Below are 21,113 nucleotides of genomic sequence, written 5' to 3'. Positions count from 1 at the left end.
GAACGCCTCGATGCACATTAAGTATGGTCGCGTTATGAAAAGTTAACAACTCTGTCAGCGTTCCAGCAGCAACAGCGGCGTCTTCTTCTGTGTGACTGCGGCGGGTCAGTGCGGCAATTACACAGTTCAATTTGCTGCCCAGAGCCTCGCGTTTACAGGTGGCGTCATTTTCCCCAAAAACATCTCTATCTTTTTTTTATACCAAAAGAAACAGGGTATGACCGCGTGGTGCTCTGAAATAGAACAGAGCTCTTCCAAAAAATTGATTTTGTGTCCACAAAAAAAAAGGCCAGTCTGACATGAACCACTTTTTGCAACCAGCCAATGACAAAAAGTGATGCTGGGTGTCCCATTTTTAGCAAACAAAGAGAAAGCACCAGTGAATAAGTTGTAGTAGCTGGATATTGTCAAATGATCCAGTTTGTGCAGTCATGCACCTGGATCTCAGAGATTACAACAGACCAACAGATGACCTGACAAGGTTTGCACAAAAAGTTTACATCCTAAGTTTACTTAATGCTAACGCTAGCATGGCAACATGTTCACAATGACAATGCTAACACTTCATTTCCTTTCCTGTTACTATCCCCATTAGCAACAGCATAAGCAATGGCCATATCCTTCGGGGTCCACTGCACACACAGTCATGCACACTTATACACATGACAGCCATATAAGCACAACAAACCAAACAGCTCTTTTGTTTTTGCATTCATGGAAAAGGGATTAAATAAGTGTATACTTCTTCTCACTCCTTTTTGAATATGTACAAGTCATCAAGTGTTTGACAATCAACATCTACTTCATAATGATAGGTTAAAGCAAATAACTTTCGTATTGCCAATTTGACATGCTAACATAGCTAATTAGCCGTAAAGAAAGTACAGCTAAAGATTATGTTTGTCTCCAGGTATTCAATCATAAACCAAAGTACAGGACAAAACAAATCATTTTCACCTGAAAGGGGAGGGGCTGAAGGTGAGGTTCGCCCAGGGCGTCATGCAAGCTAGGACCGCCACTGAGTCGACCTACAGTACATCTAAGTCCAAATACTCTGTATGAAGCAGTCACACACGAACGGCATAGTCCACTAAATACGAATGTCCATCTCATCCAAGAAAATCTAAATTGAATTTGCATTATATTTACTCAGGAAATGGGGTGTTTCTTATGAAATATCTGTGTAATGGGGCGTTCAGACCGAACACGACAGAGGCGAATATAATCGCTTGAGACGCTCCTATCGCGCCGCTTGATCATTTTGGACTATTCATGTCATTCGCGTCATTCGTGCTTGACGCTCAGGGGAAAAAAAGATGACGCGCTTGCCCGCTCATTTTTGAACCAGTATTTCTCAACCCGCTCTCTTTCCACGTCGATCATGGCTGATATCACCACCGTTGCTGCACTGTACCTGCTGTACAAGACCCAGAAATGCTGGAAAACCACCCGCTGTCGTGTCTGGATTCATTAGGTCCTCCGGAGACGCACGGAGCTGGAATTTCACTGTCTCCTCCAGGAGCTCCGTCTGGATGACGACCGGTTCCAGCGGTACCTCAGGCTGACCGGAGCCCAGTTCGAGGACCTGTTAGCTCGGGTTGGGGCGGTACAGTGCAGCAACGGTGGTGACATCAGCCATGATCGACGTGGAAAGAGAGCGGTCTGAACGCCTCCTCTTTTTTTAATTTATCCTGGTAGAACACCGCAGTACAGCACCTGGTTCCCACACACACGGCTACAATAAGCTTTTCCTCCATCGTTGCTCTGAGCGACCGTAAACAACTGTACGTGAGGGAAGTGACGTCGTCGGCTTGAACTCGTCGCTGATTGGATGTCGCGGCGCAATGCCGCCTGAAAAGTTGGATATTTTCAACTTTATTCGCGTCGCTTCAGACGCTTCAGACGTGCCGCTCCAGACGCCCCAGACGCTCCAGATGCCCCAGGCGCCCCAGACGCTTCAGACGCTCCAGACGCTTCATTTGTGCCGCCGCTGCCTGAATCGCGTGTCATCGCGCCATTTACATTGATTTTCAATGTAGAGTTGCCGCTCCATTCGCGTCTATCGCGTTCGGTCTTAACGCCCCTTAAATGTTGTCCATCTCTATTCATATTTTATGAAACGTCATCACTGAGAGAAGAAACATCACAATCGCAGTCTGCTCAGAACTCTAATAGAATATTTTCTCTACACCAGAGCCAAAAAGAAGCCACATGATTGACGGCAGCGTGTGGGATAAGAGTGACAGTCAGACAGTATTATAGACAAAGACTATTATACTGTGTTTCTGAGCAGATGGTGGAGCCGCAATAGACAAGAAGATAAAGCAATGACATCACCTCTACCATATTAGCTCGTATAGAAAAGACCTCCCACTTCACTCAGCTTTCTACTTCAGCTTCATTATAAAGAATAAGAATCAAGCACAACATCAATAGCAGGGTGACATCATAATTCATATGTGTATAATTCCCAGGTGCGACAACAAGGACGCTGTCAAACTGCTAATTATCCAGATAGCATCCAGATGCAGATCGCAGTTTAATGCAAGGTATAAATGATGTGTTGATTCGCCCTTGTGTCGCAGATTGGTAATTGGCAGGCTGGGATTGCAGCAGCGTGTTTCAACATATGGCGAGAGTGTTGGGGCGAGGACGAGCACCGCAAAAAATGTGACAGTGTGTAGGGGGACGTTTGAGTGGGATCCAATGTGGTATTAGATGAATATGTGTGGATTAATGATTCAATTAAGAGAGATATTTATTTATAGTGATAATAAAAATGGATGTTCGCCTCTGTGTGTGCGTGTGTGTGTGTGTGTGTGTGTGTGTGTGTGTGTGTGTGTGTGTCAGGGAGAGTGAGAGCTAGCACTGCTCTCCTTCTGCTGCTGTTAGATAAATGATATCTGTCACTTGCTCAGCAGTATACTGGCAGTGGTATATGGCTTCACTTTGTTATATGACAATCTCACCTTGTCATACACATAAACACACACACACTCACACACACACACGCACACACACTACGAAGGTCTGTTTCTGTGATTGATGTAACTGTAGTAGTATCTGTGACATGACTGAACCCGGCTGTTCAATACTGACTTATAAAGCAGAGAGTAACCATGGATATAGTGAAGACAGGAAAAACGCTTACTGTAACACATACAACATATGCATTGTATAAAAATCTTACTTGTAGGACTTTTCATTTTGATTATTAACTGCTATCAAAGATCTTATCAAAACAAAAAATGCTAACAAAATGCAGTAAACCGTTTGCAAACAAAATGTATTTAGCCTTCAGGTTTAAAAATCCATTTTAACATGTCATTTAAAGGTAGCTTAACTGCGCTAAGTGCGCTTAACTTAGCGGCAGAGACAACACTAGCTGCTTGTCTGCTAAGCTAGGCTAGTCATTTATGTAGTGGCAGTCCATTATGGTTTAATTTTCTGAAATTTTCACTGTCTTTCAAAGGTGCCATAAATAAGATTTTAGTTGAAAACAGTTAAAAATAAACAAAAAAATGATTAACAGAATGTAAAAAAACACCCACATGTAAACACTGAATCAAAGAAACCACTGGAGGTACAAACAAAACATTTCCTTGTGCGGTTTCATAGGCCAAATCTGATTGGACGTGGGAGTCGCAGCCCGATGTGTGTCTGCTCACAGGTTAGCGATATGGAAATGACCCATACAATTAGTCACCCAATCTGCCTGGCAGTCCTGTCTGGTTGGCTTCATTCCTTGTCTGTCCACGATTTCGCCTGTCCTGTTTCCCCGCACACGTCTTTGTCATGTGTGTTTCAAGCCACAGTGTGTGTGTGTGTGTGTGTATTAAAGTAGGCTGCTGGCCGGTGCTCTGGAAACCCCGTGGCCGTCACACAGCACATCGACTGTCATAACAGACCTGACTCCCCCTCTGAGGATCACGCATGGTTGAGTGTGATTAGGTTAAACACGCTCTCTGAAATGACGTGATGTGATGTGGCACTGTATGTGTGTATGTGTGTGTGTGTGTGCTGGACACAGAAGACAAATGAGAGAGATTGTGTGTGCGTGTGTCATTTATGCTTGTGTGTGATGTGCAGCGCTCAGACGTGGGCATGTGGGAGTTTGTCAGCTTTTCTATTCTTAAGGTGTGTGTATAGCTCATCGTGGTTCTATGTTCTTCTTTGTATGTGTGTGTGTGTGTGTGTGTGTGTGTGTGTGTGTGTGTGACTCTCATGATGCTTTCCAAGAGCTCTGGCTTTCCAACGTGAGACTGATTTCAATCAGATATGTTACAGCGTTGTTTGGTGAGACACCAACACACACACACACACGCACACACACACACACACACACACACACACACACACGGAGCTGTCATGCAGAGCCCAGCTAAGCCACTGTTTCTTTAGTGATAACTACATCAATTTAAGCCCACAGCAGGAACAACCTTCACAGACAGAAGAAGACATCATTATCAAAAGCACATTCTCCCTCCATTACTTCTTACTGGTCTAATTTTTTAAACTGTATTTATGTCCTGTGAGAACCTGCCACCTTTATTCCGCTTCTCATCCATTCACTGACAAAACCCTCATGTCTGCAGGACAAAGATAAAATGATGCATTACGTAGCAGAACTGGCCAGATCGATGGAAAGGGGAATGAAAAATAAGCAACGTTTTGCCCTTTTTTCGAGGAGATACGAGGTTTCCAGAAGACACTTGCCTTTCATCTGATAGCCCCTCTAAGATTGTAATTGTGAGATTGAGCGTGTATGAGATTGCTGGTTTGATTATGGAAAATGACTTGAACATGACAGAACACATGTACGGATTCTCAGAGCGGAGTGGAGCAAAAGAAAATTACCCCGCTGAATGGCAACATGGGAGGATCAGACGGAAACACCCCAGAAAGCTGCATCGCCATCCCATAATCATCAGAAGGCACGCTTTTATCTTTGACAGTGTGTACAATGCACCTGACAGCTTTTATCTGCAATGGAGCGCAAAGGCAATAAAGGCAATGAAATGTTAATTAACTTTACAGTCACTCCACATTCTGTTGGGTTCTTTAACCACACGAAATATATACGAGCAGTTGTATAGGCTTTAAACATAACAAACAGATATCACGCCAAAACCATGTCAAGAGATCTGCCGGTCCACATGGTCACTTTCTGGAACTTAATACTGAAGGAAAAGATGGCGCCATTTCAGTAGAATGAGAATTGCTCACCCGGCGCATTTGCCAAAAGTGGATTGTAGCTTCCAGGTTTACTTCTTGGTTACGTGGCCCGCTAAATGGATTAAAATTTCTCAGCTGGCTCTTTGGGCCAGGGGGGAATTTTTCTCGCTGCAGTGCCCGCAAGTGGCCACTGGGCAAAATTGGAAGCAAGGCTGAGTGGTGCCAGTGTATCCAGGTCTAGATAGTATATTCTTCACTTGGCCTCGCCTATATATGAAAACACCGTCTCATCCGTAGTCAAGTAAGCAATAAAAGAAAATACTACATCTGGTTACGATTTCAAAATAAAGGCGTCGAAACTTCTTTGTTAGGTTAGGGAAAAGATCGGCTTTCTGGCTCTTTGAATTGTGTTCTACCATTTTTCCTGTAACCTTCATACACATGTGAGCTTGTCATGCTTAGTTTACGGCTTAGTTTGTCTATTACACATAATGCCTTGAAACTGAGCTGCAACATTCAGTATATACAGAAACAAGTAAACACTCAGAAAATCGTTCTGTAGTCCATTTTCAAAATTTGTGTCTGTAAACGGTGCAACAAGATGGGACAACTAACACTGCATAAGGTCAAACTTGAGCATGTTGAGTCTAACACTGGGTCAAAATAACCATTTTAATTCGCTAAAATAACATTCTAGACCGTTTTGTCCTGGAAATGTAATTTTAGCAGGCAGATTTTCCTGCATGTCCTCCATGCTCTCATTCAAACACTCCCCCTCCGTCATCTCCGCTACCCTTGGCCTGATGCATTAACCAGAAAACCATTGAGTCCTCCATGAGAGGGGTTATGCCTCATTATGACAGAATAACGGAGCCAAAATGGAGCCCCGATCCCTCCCAGTCGCTCCATAACAGTAATACTATCAGTGAGCCCGCAGCAGTCGAGGCTAATCCTGGCCATTTAATGTATAGCCACGCACTGCACCTCACTCAGGGGCTCAGCGGCACGCTCATATCAGCATCCAACAGACACAAACGCTCGCATACACACACAGCATTCACACTGCTCTTCACATCCATGGAAATCCACATTCTTCCTTTGAACTTCCCCACCACCACTCGTGGCTCCTCACACATGAAACTGCCATCCTCTGCCTGCAACATACAGGCCCGCTAAGTGCTTTTGCATGCATGCTCCTATTCTCACCGTCGCTCTAAGTTTTTAAAATCCTCTTCAGCGCACCATGAAACGTCCTCACAAGTTTTAATGGAAAAGCTTAGTGGTAATATATCTTATGTATGAAAACATCTGCAGGGGAAAACACTAAATGCATCACATGGCTGCACATACATCCGCTCGCTCTGCTATCTTTTTTTCTTTTTAAGGTCAAATGTGTGAAAATGTGTCAATCCATAAGGGGTTGACCCGAGGGATGACTGAAGGCAGAGGAGGTGACAGCCACAACAGAGCCTCCCTCATCCCCTCTTGATCTCGCCCATGCACACACATAAACACACAACAAACACTCATTAAGTCAGCACACAATGACAGCGTCCTACCAGTGCCTGCTGTCATTTGTCTCTATTTGAGCTGCAATTTATGAATCGTCCGTGCACGCTCCCCTTTTATGGCTGTCTTTTCTGTGTGTGTGTGTGTGTGTGTGTGTGTTTGTGTGTAGGGGGGTTGTCATGACTGCTTGGCGTGTAGGGCTGCAGAGCGGGGTCTGGTGTCCTTCAAACGACTGAGAGGAAAATCTCCCCCGCACCGCGACGGATCAATGCATGCGCACACGAGCAGTGCGAGCACGCTCACATATAAGCTCCTTCATGCACACATGTAAATAACAGTACAGATGCGCCTCAAGGTACTCAACTGTACCTTATGTGTGCCGTATACATTATGAACACAATGTTCTCTGTCACAGCTGCAGGCGTCTAAGTGTAAGTGTGTTAACCTCTCCCCAACAAGAGCGCAGGGATCCACGTGAGATTTTTTCGTGTATCTGTATTGCTGCCGGGGGAGACGGGCTGGAGATATAAAATAAAATGAATACAAGCAAAGGGTTTCCTGAGCACTTCGTAGGACACAGTGGGATAGTGAACAAGCCGGATTAAGGCCATAGCCAGGATTTTAGAAATGCTCAGGTTGTGAGCCCAGCACAGCCTTCTCCTCACTTCCAGGAATATAAATAGATACCGATTCTAGATACTTAATCCTTTCAGATTTTTTTTGCAAAAGTTGCTACATTTTCAATATTTTATGTCTACGAGTACTGAAATCAGCCAGTAAAACACCCACCATGTATACGTTGTTACCCTTGTGAGAAGGGGGGATGTATGGATGCATGTTCTGTTGTCTCACTTTGGTCAAACAGCTGGATGGATCGCCATGATATTTTTTGCTGATATTCACAAAAATTCACATTGTTTCCACCTGAGTATGAACAAAACTTGCCTACTTAATAAAAGATCTTAAAGCCAGGTTAAGATAAAAAAAAAAGGACAAGGACACTGCAGAAATAGCAGAACACAATGAGTAAATGAATAAATCAATCAATTCACAGCAAAACGCAAACTACATAGAAGTCAATGTCTTGACTTTTGACGTGTAGTTAATAATACATCTATCTTATATATCGCATTTCAGCTACACAAAGACACTTTACAGGTCAAAACATAAATATAAAAAAAATGTACTAAAAAAATAAAGAAAGAGACAAACGTGATGAGTTTGGACAGCAGTCAGATTACTTTTCATTACATATTATGTCAATGAATGGCAGTGGTGGCCTAAAAGGTTGAAGGAGCAAGCTTGTGACCAGATCAGGATACAAGCTGGGTGGGGAAAGTAAGGCAGCGATTGCCCCTCTATCATTACCACCACTGAGCTGCCCTTGAGCATGGCGCTTAACCCCAGCTGCTCTAGTAGAGCTGGTCAGTGGCCGCAGATAAGACTCAGTGAACTGTCCCTGAATTAATAAAGGACAAAGATGGAATGAGTATCCACGGGGGTCCTTCCTCCCATAGCATCGTAGGAGAGGGGCTAAACGAGTTAAGGCCGGCTTACCCGAAGAGCCGGATCAACTCGTGTGTGACCTTTCTGGACTCCAGGCAATGACTTGCTTCACGATCAGAATGTGACCCCTTTGTTCAGATAACATTTGGAAAATCTAGAAAAGCTGCACAATTAAATCATAATATCAATACTGATGCCATCAGTTCAGTCAGATCTCAGGAAGCACCGCAGGTGAGATCAAAATGATCTCACTCTGTCAGTCAATTAATGGGCCAAACATGGTGGAAACCTACATTACAAATAGATTATTTCATGTTACATGTAATTTCAATGACACTACACATCTAATAAACTCAATTTACAAGCAAACCTAGCTGGTTTTATTACCAGTGATTCATTTCCTGTTTGTACAGCCAGTTTCTGAACTAGATTAATACCTGAGTGTTTTACTACCTGAGTTTTTCATCGCATTGAGAATGGGCTTTTTTGGTTCATATTGGGATCCAATATGAATTGGGTAGCATGGCTGCGAGTTGTAGCCTTGTTGCTAGCAGCGTATTTGCAACAGTAATACCACAGGAAAATGCTAGGAGATGGGAAAGTTGAACAATTGTCTATTTCCGCTTCATCTCCTCATACAGCACCATCATCCTGTCCAAATATACCCATCAGCCTCAGCTCTACTCTGTGTTTAATACTAATCTGCAAACGTGAGCATGCTAATAGGCTAACATACGGCAGTGACCACGGCCGACCTGCTAACGTCAGCATGTTAGCATTGCAATCGTCAACGTGTTAGCATTTCGCTCAAATCACCACTCTTCAGTGGATTAAACAGTGCAGTTCCGGTAGGGTAAAAAGAGTAAAAAGCTGAAAGATCAATGAATAAACAAATAAAATCTCAGATACAAGACAAACTGAACACAAGTTGATAGTATTGAATTGTGTTTTTGATGATCATGATCTCTCTTTGGCTATGAAATGAATTTGAACATAGACCATTCAGCTCCCTCAGTCAGTGTGCGGTTTGCTGTGTGAAGTTTGTATTTATGTGTACACTTTAGATCATTGAATATTTCCAATCTAGCCACTGACCCCGCGCCTTTGGTCTCTGTCTGTCTGACTCCCTGTTTGTCTGTCTCCGTCATTGTTTTGGCGGGCTCACTAAAGCTGTAATCTGCTGCTGCCCTGGCTTATTAATAAGCCTATTCTGGTTATTCCTCCTCTGTGAGTTGGTGACTTTCAGCAGTGGCGACGGATCTTCACAGACGTAGGATATATAGAGCGGCACCATCTACGTCCACGTGCTCGCATCTGGAATTCTTTTGTTTTCTGCGTTTGCTGCTTTGAAAATTTACTTTTTCCCTTTTTTTCACTTTTTCTTTATTTTCTATTCTACTTACATCATCCAATTTAGACGTCTTAGGCTTCTTTATTTCTTTTTGGACTTGAGGGGAAATGTAAGCTTTTGTTGTCAACTCACTCTTTACTTTTTCATCTTTGTTTTTCTCCGGATCTGAACACTGCCTCTCGGTTTTGTCCCTGTAACCCCCAAAAGTTTGCTCTCAACTTGGTGCAACTCAACTCTTGAACTCCTTTAAAAAACACCAAAAGGGAACATCAGGTCTATTTATTGTAGCTCTGTGATCATTTCGGGGTGACTTTAGAGTTCAGTCAGAAAATGAGGGCTCAGACGGCTCAGTCTGCAAGACACTCGGGCGATGATTTAGAGAGCGAAAGAAAGGGGAGAAAGAAGGAGGGAGGACGGAGATAGACGGCGAGGGGACAAGGGAGAGAGAGAGAGAGAGAGACAGAGAGAGACCTCGAGGGAAGCAGGGCTGTGAGAGGAGAGAGGGCAGAGGATGAGAGAAGATTGGTGGCTAATGAGAGGGAACTGGAAAGGGGAAGACTAAGATGTAAGAAGAGATAGTCGGAGGGCAAAGCAAGCGATGCCAGAGGATTTTCAGGCTGACTCACACCTGATTTAGCCTGCTGTAACATCAGAGGGGGTGTCTCAGTCTGGTAGTGGGAAGTCCTCATGAATTTTGTTCTAACCCCCCCTCAAAATATAGCTGAAGCATGGTCATGGTCATTGGGGGCTTTTCAGTGGTTTTGGCTGTTGTAGTATAGTTTGGGTGGAGGGTTAGACAGATATTTTTGCCTGAGGGTGGAGGAAAAGGAAGGAGAGAGAGAGAGAAAAGTTAGAAGCAGATGTGGGGAAGGAAAATGCAGAGTCACATTTCTCTTTTTCCAAGTCAGACATTAATAGATTATTGCGAAGCTCATCTGAAGGTCGAGAGGAAGAAAGAAGAAACTCCAGAAGAAGAAACTCAAGACAGGAAAAACAAGGACAGAAGATACAAACGTCTACAATGTCCAAAATGATTTGAAGGTCCCAAATTATTCTTATTTTTTCCGGTTCTTACTTTCATTTTGGTCGCCTTCTCAAAGAAACGTAAAACCCTTTTGTGTACAAAATAAACATTTTTCTCATACTGTCTATTGATGCAGCACCTCCATTCACCCTGTGTTCCTGTCCCTTTAAGGCCCCCCTCTTGAAAAGCTCAGTCTGCTCTTATTGGTCTGCTCTCACAAGCCTGAGCAGGAATCACCCAAACCGTTTCTGCATCTGCTCTGGCTGTGTTTTTGCTACCACAGCTGTGCTAGTGGTGATGCTGAGGGCGGTGACTACAGCTGTGACATCACAAATTTAAGAAAGTCCACCTGGCTTATTTAAAAGGACAGGTTTTGAATATGGGCTGTGTGCATTTCTTAATGGATTTAGCTTTTTGATATATTCATATTACATATATAGCACCTAGATCTGCTTTATGATAAATTAAAAAAAAAGACATGGAAATTTCACTTTAAACTATTTGGGACCTACTTGGGAGTAGGGGCGGCTGTAGCTCAGTGGGTAGAGCTGGTGGACTAGTGATCGGAAGGTCGCTGAACGGAAGGTCGCTGGTTCGAATCCGGCCTCTCCTGGGGTGGGACTGAGCTACATGTCGAAGTATCCTTGAGCAAGATACTGAACCCCAAAATTGCTCCTGATGTGCAGTTGGCACCTGTGTGGCAGCCTCTGCCATCAGTAAAGGTCCTGCGATGAGCTGGCGACTCATTCAGGGTGTACCCTGGCCTTCGCCCACAGTAACTGGATTTGGCCCCCAGTAATCCCTCCGGAACGGAACATTTAATAGTTGTTAAGACATTTCACTCAAAGGGTATCAGTTACTACAGAACATTTGGGGCAAATGCAATTTTTCTTCATTTTTGGCAAATAAATTGCTCTCAAAATATGAGAGGGTGGTGGAGGGTCTGTGTAGTGTGTGTGCAGCAGATATGGACATTTCTGTAACCCCAACATTCAGACATGGTGGTGTTGTTTATGTTACATTAAAGCGTACACTCACTGTGGCATCTGTGCTGATGTATTACAGCTGCCATGTCCGGTAAGACTCCTTCCTGTGATGCCATAAAATGTGTTCTGTTCTCTGAATATTAAATCGGTTCGTATGAGGCCAGCGGGCTGAGGGTTGTTCAGGGGCTACAATCGCCATCACAAGGCCAGCGAGTTCAGGCCCAGTCGTCCTGTCAGACACTAATTAGGATAAAAAACTCCCATAATGCGGACCTGTCAGTCATTCAGAGATAATTGCGGGAACCTTAGCCGGATTAGAAGACAAGTTGGCCACCTGATGTATAGACTGTACTGACACTCACGCATGACTGCGTGTTTTCACGCTTGTATGAACATATGCACATATATTCACATATTCTTAACCAACGTTCGCTCCGTCTCACTCTCCCTCTCTCTCTCTGGTGGCATGTCGTTGACGAGCTTGGCGCGGATGTAATTGGCACCGGCCCCATGTGGCACTGTAGCGCCGATCCACAGAAATGAAGGGCGCGCAGATGTAAACAAACACTCTCTCTCTCTCTCCCACACACACACAGATGCTAACACACTCCTGCAAACACACAAACACACACACTCACACACCAACCCCCTTGCCTACAGTACGTCTTTTCACTTAACACCCGTCCTGCAGGCTCCCATGATACTCATTTCCTTGTTTTGATTTCAATGTCACACTGATCCCATCTCCCCCCCTCTCTGCACCCCTTCCCTCTTCGTTTCTCTCCTTCCATCCCAACCTGCTTTCCTTCTCACACTCTGATGTTTATGTTTCCCTCTCTCTGCACCCCGCCTCTCTCTTGCAGGCCAGGAACATGCAAATTATGCCCCACAAATGCAAATCCCTTCCTCGTCTCAGAAGAGACCTCCAGTACAGAAGAGGAGTCCGCCCAGCTCAGAAACACCCCACTGAAGTCTTATTCCTTCCGTAACGCGGGGGCGTCGTTTGTTTGAAGGTTACCCTCGGAGAACTGCTGAATAAAGCATTACATGTGTGCATGTGTTAATATTGAGACCGCGCAGTGCATCATTATTCAAAGTGCTTTCAATGGAGGCTCTAATCACACTTAGGCTATGGGATCCAGTTGTTTATAAGGTCAATTGGTGCAACAACTGAAACTCGTGTAAGATATTATAATGGTGCAACGGTTTATGAGTATCAATATAGTCATGTAGCTCACAAATAAATCAGCTTATGGACCACAACAAGGGGTCAATGACATCTCTCCGTGGCAGCGCTTCAGGCACTGACGAAGAGTCTGCAGCCATGCTAGCAGCTAGCAGCTAGTTGTTGGCATCTGTGCTGCCATGTTCATGTTGATGTTGCCTTTTAACAGGTATAACATTTACATTTATCAAATTAGACACGAAAGCTAGAAAAAAAATGCCTCTATTAGACAGAGAACAAGTTCTCAACAACAAGTTATACTCTAATTATACACCTAAATAATGCTGTAATTAAAAACTTTTTATGATGCACCCTAAGACTGAAAATATATTAAACTATTATACCTAATTACTACATATATAGAAAGCCAATATGAGGCCCTAATACATTATTTGACACCATTACATTAGTCCAATTGGAAATCCGATTCAATGCCATATCAGATCAAAAATATAATAGACACTATTTTAACCTCACTAACAAATAACACTGTGATGAGACAACATGGTATACGTATATCTGTGCTGTGAAAGTCCACATCCGGTCGCAAACTTCACACTTCCATCAAAGTCTGGATTTTATACATAGTCCTGTGGAGATTTAAGTCTATAGCCACATGCTTCATTGACACTCTGCTCCCACAGCGGTTACATAACACATCAGATCTGACCCTTTAATGTCATTTCATGACCCAGCAACAGAAACATTAGGCTATGGAGGTGTGCCAGGACAGGCAATGTTATTTTTCCACTGCTGGCACCTTAATAGACATACTTAACTTTCAAAACATTACGACACTCTTTTTAGACTTTACAAGAGGTTAATTTGCAACACATAACAATGAACCTGTAATGATCTAATCACAGTATTATTTATATGCTGTCTATTGGGGGTATCACTGTTTTTGTTTACTTTTATAATAAAGAACATATTATTTCAAGTTTTTGACAAACAAAACTTGCTTTGTATATTTGACATTAATGTCTAAGGTCTCATCACAAACCATCCTGAATGGTATTTCTGTTTTAGAAATAGTGAGTTTTGACTTGGAAGTATTCAAATTTGAATATATTCAACGTCAGTACACTGCATGCTGGAATCATGCTACAGCACAATCTTATCATCACACAGTAGCGCCTTCCCCTGAAGTCTGTTCTTGAGGTTGAAAGTTCGATGTTTCCAACTCTATTGTTGCATTAATGGGAGGTTCTTGCAAAGCCAGTTGAGTGAATGCATCCCAAACAGAGTCCCGACAGATCTCAGTGCTGCTGTCCGTGGTGCTGAACTCACTCACTGATGAAACAAAGCGAGGGGAGTTGCTGCTGCAGTCAGCGCCACAATCGGAGGCGATGTTTGCATGCCTGACATCAGCTATAAGTGATCTGGGAGCGCTCTCGCAATTCCCGGCTTTCCATCTTCCTTCCCTCCTTCTTCACCTGCCATCTGTTCGGCTCTCGCTGCTCCTCCCCTGCCACACATTCTTATTTACATCCCATCGCCTGATACCCTCTCACTCACATTTACATAATCGCTCACTGTCTCACTTATATGCACCTTATGTTTTGTTTTATTTCCCTCGCTCTCTCCTTCTGATTGCCGGTCCTCCGCCGTGGTCTGTGGAGAGTTTTTTTTTCCCTCCTCCTCGTTCCCTCTATCTGCACTTTCTCCTATTATTTTTTCAAATCTTCATCTCACACATAATTCATTAGTTTCCTCCACACACTCCAATATCCTATACCACAGCCTTAAGTGAAACGGAACAAAATGCGTGTGTCTTTTTGCGTGATTTGTTTGGATATATGCACGTAAACCTGCATGTGCGTGTGTTGCTGCGTATGTAGATGGATTAGCAGGTTTCTGTTTGAGTGTGTGTGTGTGTGTGTGTGTGTGTGTGTGCAGAGCAGGGTGACTGTCCTCGGGGCAGTTCTCCACACCAGAACAGAGCGGAAAAGCAGCTGACCAGCTGTCCCCCTCGCAGCTAGCAGCATGTTGTCTCTTCTATCTGTTCTCTCACTCTTTTTTACTCTTCCTCTCCCTCACTTGCTCTCTCTCACACGGTGTACTTGCCTCTCGTTTGATCTAATTCCTCCCTCTTCCCTTCATCGCACAATGGACACAGCGTTACCCCCACCGCTCATTGCCATCATCAGCTCCCTTTCATCTCCCTTCTCTCTTTTTTTTTTACCTCCCCCTCCCGTGCCCTCCTTCCCTCGCTCCTCCAATTCCACGCCTCAGCGATGTCACCGTTAACTTATGTCTCTTTTAACCTCATCTGAGTTTCATCTCCTCCCTCCTGTCTCCCCCCCTCCACTCCCCCCTTTACCTTTTTCTTCAACTTTGTTCGATAGACCCCTCCCCCCCTCCCTTTGTCAAACGCTTTTCTCTCCATCACGTCAGCTTTTCTCTCGTAGCCACACGAGAAAATCTTGTCTTCCTGTTTCGGTGTTACCGTCGCGAGACCTCGATATTCTCCCTCCCTGGGTTTTTCTCTTTCCCCTCTCTCCCTCGCCATCTTTCCTGTCAAATATGCCAGCCCCTTGCGCTCAGCATCTCGCCACTCATATCCCTCAGTTCATCTCTTATGTCATGTTAAATATACATCCGCCTTGGAAGAGAGCGCAGGAGAGGATTTTGAAGAGGAAACACGGGGATTTCGCTGCCATCTTCATTAGGGAGAAGGGCTCAGACTTCGGTGTATTTTCGTCCCAATCAGCTGCATTCATAGTCCTGTCGCACACCACAGCGCGCCGATGCCCGAGGTGGTTTTGTCCTCACAGCTAAATATGAAGTGTATGTTTCGCTGTTGATGAAGACTGCCTTGTTTATGAGACATTCAGCTTCTCCAATGAAGGCAATAGAGGGATCATAATCTGGTATACAAAATATGCATTCTGGATGTTTTAAACCTACACTACATGTGAGTCATCAAGTGAAGGTGGATAAATAAGAGAAACAGAGGACTGCCATCACGCCTGGTGGCCTCCCACTATCTCATTCCCCATATCAGCGTTATTTACTGCAGTGCAGCCGTCAAAACAAGCCTAAATCGGTCATTAAGGCATATTCTGTCTGGAAAACATTAATGAGGCGTAAATCTGTGTTTTCTTTTATATTCGTTCAGCGTATAATGTTTCTGAAGTGCGTCTAAGAACCTCGAGGAAGAATTGACAGCTTTGGTTTGTCAAAATAAGCCTAAATCTGACAGTACGCGAGAAACAAATATCAATCCACGCTCTCCTTCGTATTCATTGAGTTGTCAATGTTTTCTGAAGTAGAAATGTGTTTTGAAAAGAGCTTCTGGGAAGAAATGACAGCTTCACTTACTGCAAAACAAAATAAGCCTAAATGAGTAAATGTGGCCCTCAAGAAGCTCTCCAATAACACACTTCTACTTCAGAACCATTAGAAACCAAACGAATGTAAAGGAAATATACTAATTTGACAGTTTCTTGTCAATGTTTTTTCAACAGGCAGCATAACTGTTGCATGAACCTACAAGTTCAGAACATGCAATGCTAGCGGCTTTGTGAGGCCATATTATGGATCCCACTGCTTTTCCTGCCACTTCTCGCCGTACTCTGTCTACCTGATACCGACAAACATCTGGCTTTTGTCTAAAGTGGGAAACAGCACAATCGGCATTCCCAGTCAAATAACCCTGCAGTAGTTACAGGTATTTATAGGCTCCAGCTTCAACCGGCAGTGATGAAAACACAACACCTGGGTGGACACGCTAATTTGCTCCCCCGTTAGCTTGATGCTATGAGTGCTGGATGCTGACGCCTTAATACTTTTCCCATCTGCCTGTGTTCGAGCAGTAATCAAGCATTTTTCAGAGAGCGTTAGGTTTGAAAGAGGGATACCAAGACATCGTTGTTCATGCTGCTTTCTACTGTTCCCTGTTCTCCAGTGTGTTTGTGAGGTCACATGTAACACACCAGGAAAAAAGGGAAAAGTGTTTTCGCCCCCCCCCCCCGAAACGTTTTTTCACTCCGACCCGTGAAGTGCTGAACATTTGTCCACATCTCAACCCATGTCTCTGCCATCCTCTGTCTCCTTCACCACCCGAAATCTCTCTGTATTGTCTCCCTCTCTGCGTCTAAGTGGCCTGGAGGATTAAATGTGTTTAATTAAGAGGTGATTATGTGTCGACGGCTGACACAGCAGGATCAGGATGGCTTCATCCTATCGCACCGACTGTGATCGCCCCATACCCCCATTCATACACACACACACACACACACACACACACACACACACACACTCTCCTCCGTATGTCCGTCCTGTTTATCCCTCCTTCCACGCCTCTCACACCTTTCCCAATGCAATTTCCTCTTTTTTTATGATCTTTTTAACTACAGGATTCATTATCCCTCCTTCTCCGCCTGCTTCTCTCGCTCCCCTGAGTGGTAATAATACTCACAAATAATTCTTCCACCTTCTATAGCTTAAGTGCTGGAATTTTACAGCCTTTAATGTCGTAACACCTAATCATAAAGTTAAAGTCAGCAGAAAGAAGAGAGAGAAAAAGCTTTTTTTTTTTTTTTTTTAAATGGAAATGAGAAATTGCGCATTAAACAAAACTCAAACAAAAATCTTTAGGGATAAGATGGAGCCATAACTTCACTTTTTTGTCATGAATTCCATCCAGACTTTAAAAACAATCATTAAAACATAATAATATTGCACACAATAAATGCTAAAGATGAACTAAAATGCTTAAACTACTATCATCCTATCTATGTGCATGTTAAAGACTACCAAAAAATTCCAGGACAAGAGCGATGTGAGAAAGTCGACGAGGTAATAGGGGGATTTAAATGGCAGGGGAATAAAGAAATAGAAGGTCCAAGGGAACAGCAGTAGGAATGAAGAAAGCAGAGTGCTAATAAGCGCAGTACGGGGTGAAAGAGAGGCCAGAAACTTGTTTATCGCTATTGTGGGAAGATGAAAGTAAAGCAGGAAACCTCTGCTTTTTCCCTTTCTGATTGTACTGTATGTGTGGATAAATACTGCATGTGTAAGTGCGTGCATTTGTGACAGTGTGAAATGAGAGAATTTAACTTAAACTTAACACCGTAATGATTTATATATGAGCCAGATCATATGAAACATCTGGTGTCCTCGCTTGGATCTGCGCTCTCTTTACTGATTCATGTTTATCGATATGTCAAAGCTCCCCGCCTGCTTTAGGGGGTAACCAGATATTTCTTTAACTGTATTGCGATAAAAAGACATGCGACACCGCACAGTAACACAAATCCGGATACTCGAAAACATCTGGGCCAAAGGCTGGCTCCCATATTTTCCTGCTGCTCCAGATGAGAGGGACCGAATAGTGAGGCAACATGGACCTTTGTCCTATAAAGCGTCCCATCACTCTTGTCACAAATGAGCCCTCAGGAAATATTCCCACTAATTTGAGTCTCAATCCACTGAAGAGGCACGGGGTTATATTGAGCATGTATGTGTGTGTGTGTGTGTGTGTGTGTGTGTGTGTGTGTGCACTGGGTGAGTGTATGTGTGTGTGTGTGGTTGTGTGGTCAAAGCGTCGAGAGAAAGAGGGAGACAGATGGGTCACACAGCGCTCCCTCTGTGGGTTTGGAGCTGGAACACAGCTAATTACATCTTAATTAACTATGACCTGTGTGTCCCCGTGCCCACTTTTCCATGGATGACACATGTGTGCCTGTGTTATGTGCTACACCGAGAGACATAAAACAGAGAGTATGTAAAGTGTTTTGCTGTAAGTGGGCACAAGGGGAGAACTTCTTGTACTTCTTATACGTGTACTGTATGTGTATCTAATGGGTATGTTATATGTACGTGTGCGTGTGTGTGTATGAATGAAAACACATTTCTCAGAGGAACTAAGTCTACTGTGTCCCTTGAGCTTAGTGCTGATAGCACTGAGTGTTGTGTGTGTGTTTGTGAGGTTATTACAGGACCTGAAGGTGTGTCACAGAGGATATTAAAACCTTGTCCCAGTGCTCCTTATTAAGCCGGCCCCCAGTGTCTGAATCCCTCTAGATTTAGAGGGTAGCTCATCAAAACGATCGGGTTTTGTTGCCTCAAACATGGCTTAAGGTGTCCTGACCTACCATCAAAAATATAAAATGGTTGTTCTTATAAATACTGCCAGACACATCCTGACTTCCTGTCAAAAATATCCAGTGGTTTCATGCATACAAATGTTAAAATGCCGTAGTCCACCACAGCATCCACTGGTTTCCCTTCTACAAATGCTGAAACATAGTCTTAAACTGCAGTCGGACAGGAAGTCCTTGTACCCTTTTGGGCAATGCTCCAGTTTACAGTGAGCTTGTGGAAAGATTGTGGAGTAGCCTAAAGGAGAAATGGTTGGCTTCAGGAAAGCGATAACCAGTTGAAATAGTTACCTTAAAGTAGCCTTGTCTAATGGAATAAAAGTTGATAGGTAGCTAACAGTTTTTAAATAGTTAGCTAGAATCAAAAGATTATGGAGGCTTAGCTAGCTAAAAGTAATGGCTAAATGGCTAAAAGATCAAATAAATGTCATTGCTTCAGTTGAAATTACTAAATTAATCGATAAACTGTTAAATCTATATAATTATAAGTAAGTGATACATGGTCACTAGCTAAAATCATACAGTTGAAATAGTCAGCCAAGTATTGGATAGCCTATCGACATGATGGTGTTGATGAAGGGCTAACCTACCTGAGTTCATCTAACAGGGAGGTAACACTGCTCTAAGACATGTCTGAACTGATCTGAACTGCACAACTAGAGTACACATGAGTGTATACATGAAAGGATATCTGTAAAATGTCTTATTTTACATCAACTCAGTGTGCTTGCATGCAAACTCAAACAGATGCTCTGACTCACTCATGAAGGACTGACCATTGTTGGAGCGGAGTGCTCTGGCCGAGATGCCGTTGGTCCCTATAGGATGATGAACCCCAGGTCCATCCACTACTCCTGCCTCCCCAGGCTGCTTCAGAAGCTCTGTGAGAGTCCTGGAGGGAGGAAGAAAACAAGGAATTTGCAAACTTTATAAAAGGGTCCTGCATGAAGACTGAAAAGCAGACAAAACCAAACAATCCCAAGTGTCGACACAAAGTAAAACAAAGAGGGCTGAAGGGAGTGAAGTGAAGTGCTGGGGGAGACTTGTGATGGATTGAGAGTGCTGATGAAAGGTAGAAAAAGATGCTCAAGTTCATGTGGACATAATACTTATATCCATTATAAAAAAAACAAATAGCTATACAGCTATACCTGAGAAAAAAGTTTGAAACAGATTGTTCATGTCTATAAAAACTGAAAACGCTCAGAATTGACTTCAGCGCAGCGGAGATGAGGATGAAAAGGAGTCTCTGGATGTTTGCCAGCTGGGAGCATCAATCATTTATAAAATATAAAGCAACTTCCCCTCTTGCCATCTTTTATTGTTTGATGCCTTTGAAGGAGTTCTGATGCCTCCTCAAAACTGGAACACAGGCAGGAAAAAGCCCAGCAACATGCAGATTTAAGCACACAGAACCGGCAGCTGTAAACAAGGACGCGGGCTGTGTTTGGTACAAGACGGAGGGTTTGTCAGTTTCGTTCTATTCAAATAGCCTATAGCAGGCGAGTCTACACAGCTAGCTTAAAGAAAGTTGTTAAAACAGTTACCTAATGGTTGGCTATGTCGTTGATAGATAGGGCATAACCACACCTAACGGACAAATTGTTAAAACAGTTAGCCTAGCTAAAATGGAAAACTAACAGATACATAGGTCATGGATAACTGGTGTTATAACTAAAGTAATAGATAAAAAGATAGTTAGCTAGAAGTGAGGTAGCTAATTTGTTCAAGAGATAGCTAAACCGTAGGACTTAGTTGTTAAATAGCTAAAAGACAATTATGAACAGTTGAGTTATGTCTAGTTAGCTTAAAGTAATGGATTAATAGTTACATTCAAGCGCTATAGCTAACAGACAAATAGCCTAGGTAATGTGGGTGACTGTTAAAATGACTAAAGTAATGGATAAACAGATTGTGAGCTAAACGTCATGCAGTAAGTTTAACAGATAGCTAAAACTGACGCATGAGTTGTTAAAATAGCTCAAAGACATTGATGAGCAGTTGGAACAGTTAGCTAGAAGTTATGGATAAACAATTAAAATAGGCTTGATTTTAACTGAAAGTATGGATAATCTGTTAATAGCTAGAAGTGAAAGATAAATATGTTTAATAGTTACCTAAAAGTAGGATAATGGATACATGGCTAATGGATAACTAAAATGAATTAATAATTGAAGCTGGCTTATTCATAAATGGTTGGAATTGATGAACAGTGGGGTGTTAATGAAGG

General features: G+C 43.2%; 1 protein-coding gene across 5 annotated transcripts in view; it reads right to left on the bottom strand.

Annotated features, from left to right (window-relative positions):
- Window positions 1–21,113, bottom strand: part of LOC115575431 (protein shisa-8) — a 111,125-nt gene that overhangs the window by 42,673 nt on the left and 47,339 nt on the right. For 3 of the 5 annotated variants that reach the window (XM_030407497.1, XM_030407498.1, XM_030407500.1), the window contains one exon: window positions 19,645–19,775. In XM_030407497.1, coding sequence (XP_030263357.1) covers window positions 19,645–19,775 — 131 coding nt within the window. The remainder of the gene's footprint in view (window positions 1–19,644; window positions 19,776–21,113) is intronic. The other 2 variants (XM_030407499.1, XM_030407501.1) reach the window with 1 other exon arrangement.

This window comes from Sparus aurata, chromosome 23 (assembly GCF_900880675.1).
Source record: "Sparus aurata chromosome 23, fSpaAur1.1, whole genome shotgun sequence".
NCBI classification, from domain to species: domain Eukaryota; kingdom Metazoa; phylum Chordata; class Actinopteri; order Spariformes; family Sparidae; genus Sparus; species Sparus aurata.
Note: the sequence above shows the minus strand (reverse complement) of the source record. Positions and strands in the feature narration are given on the sequence as shown.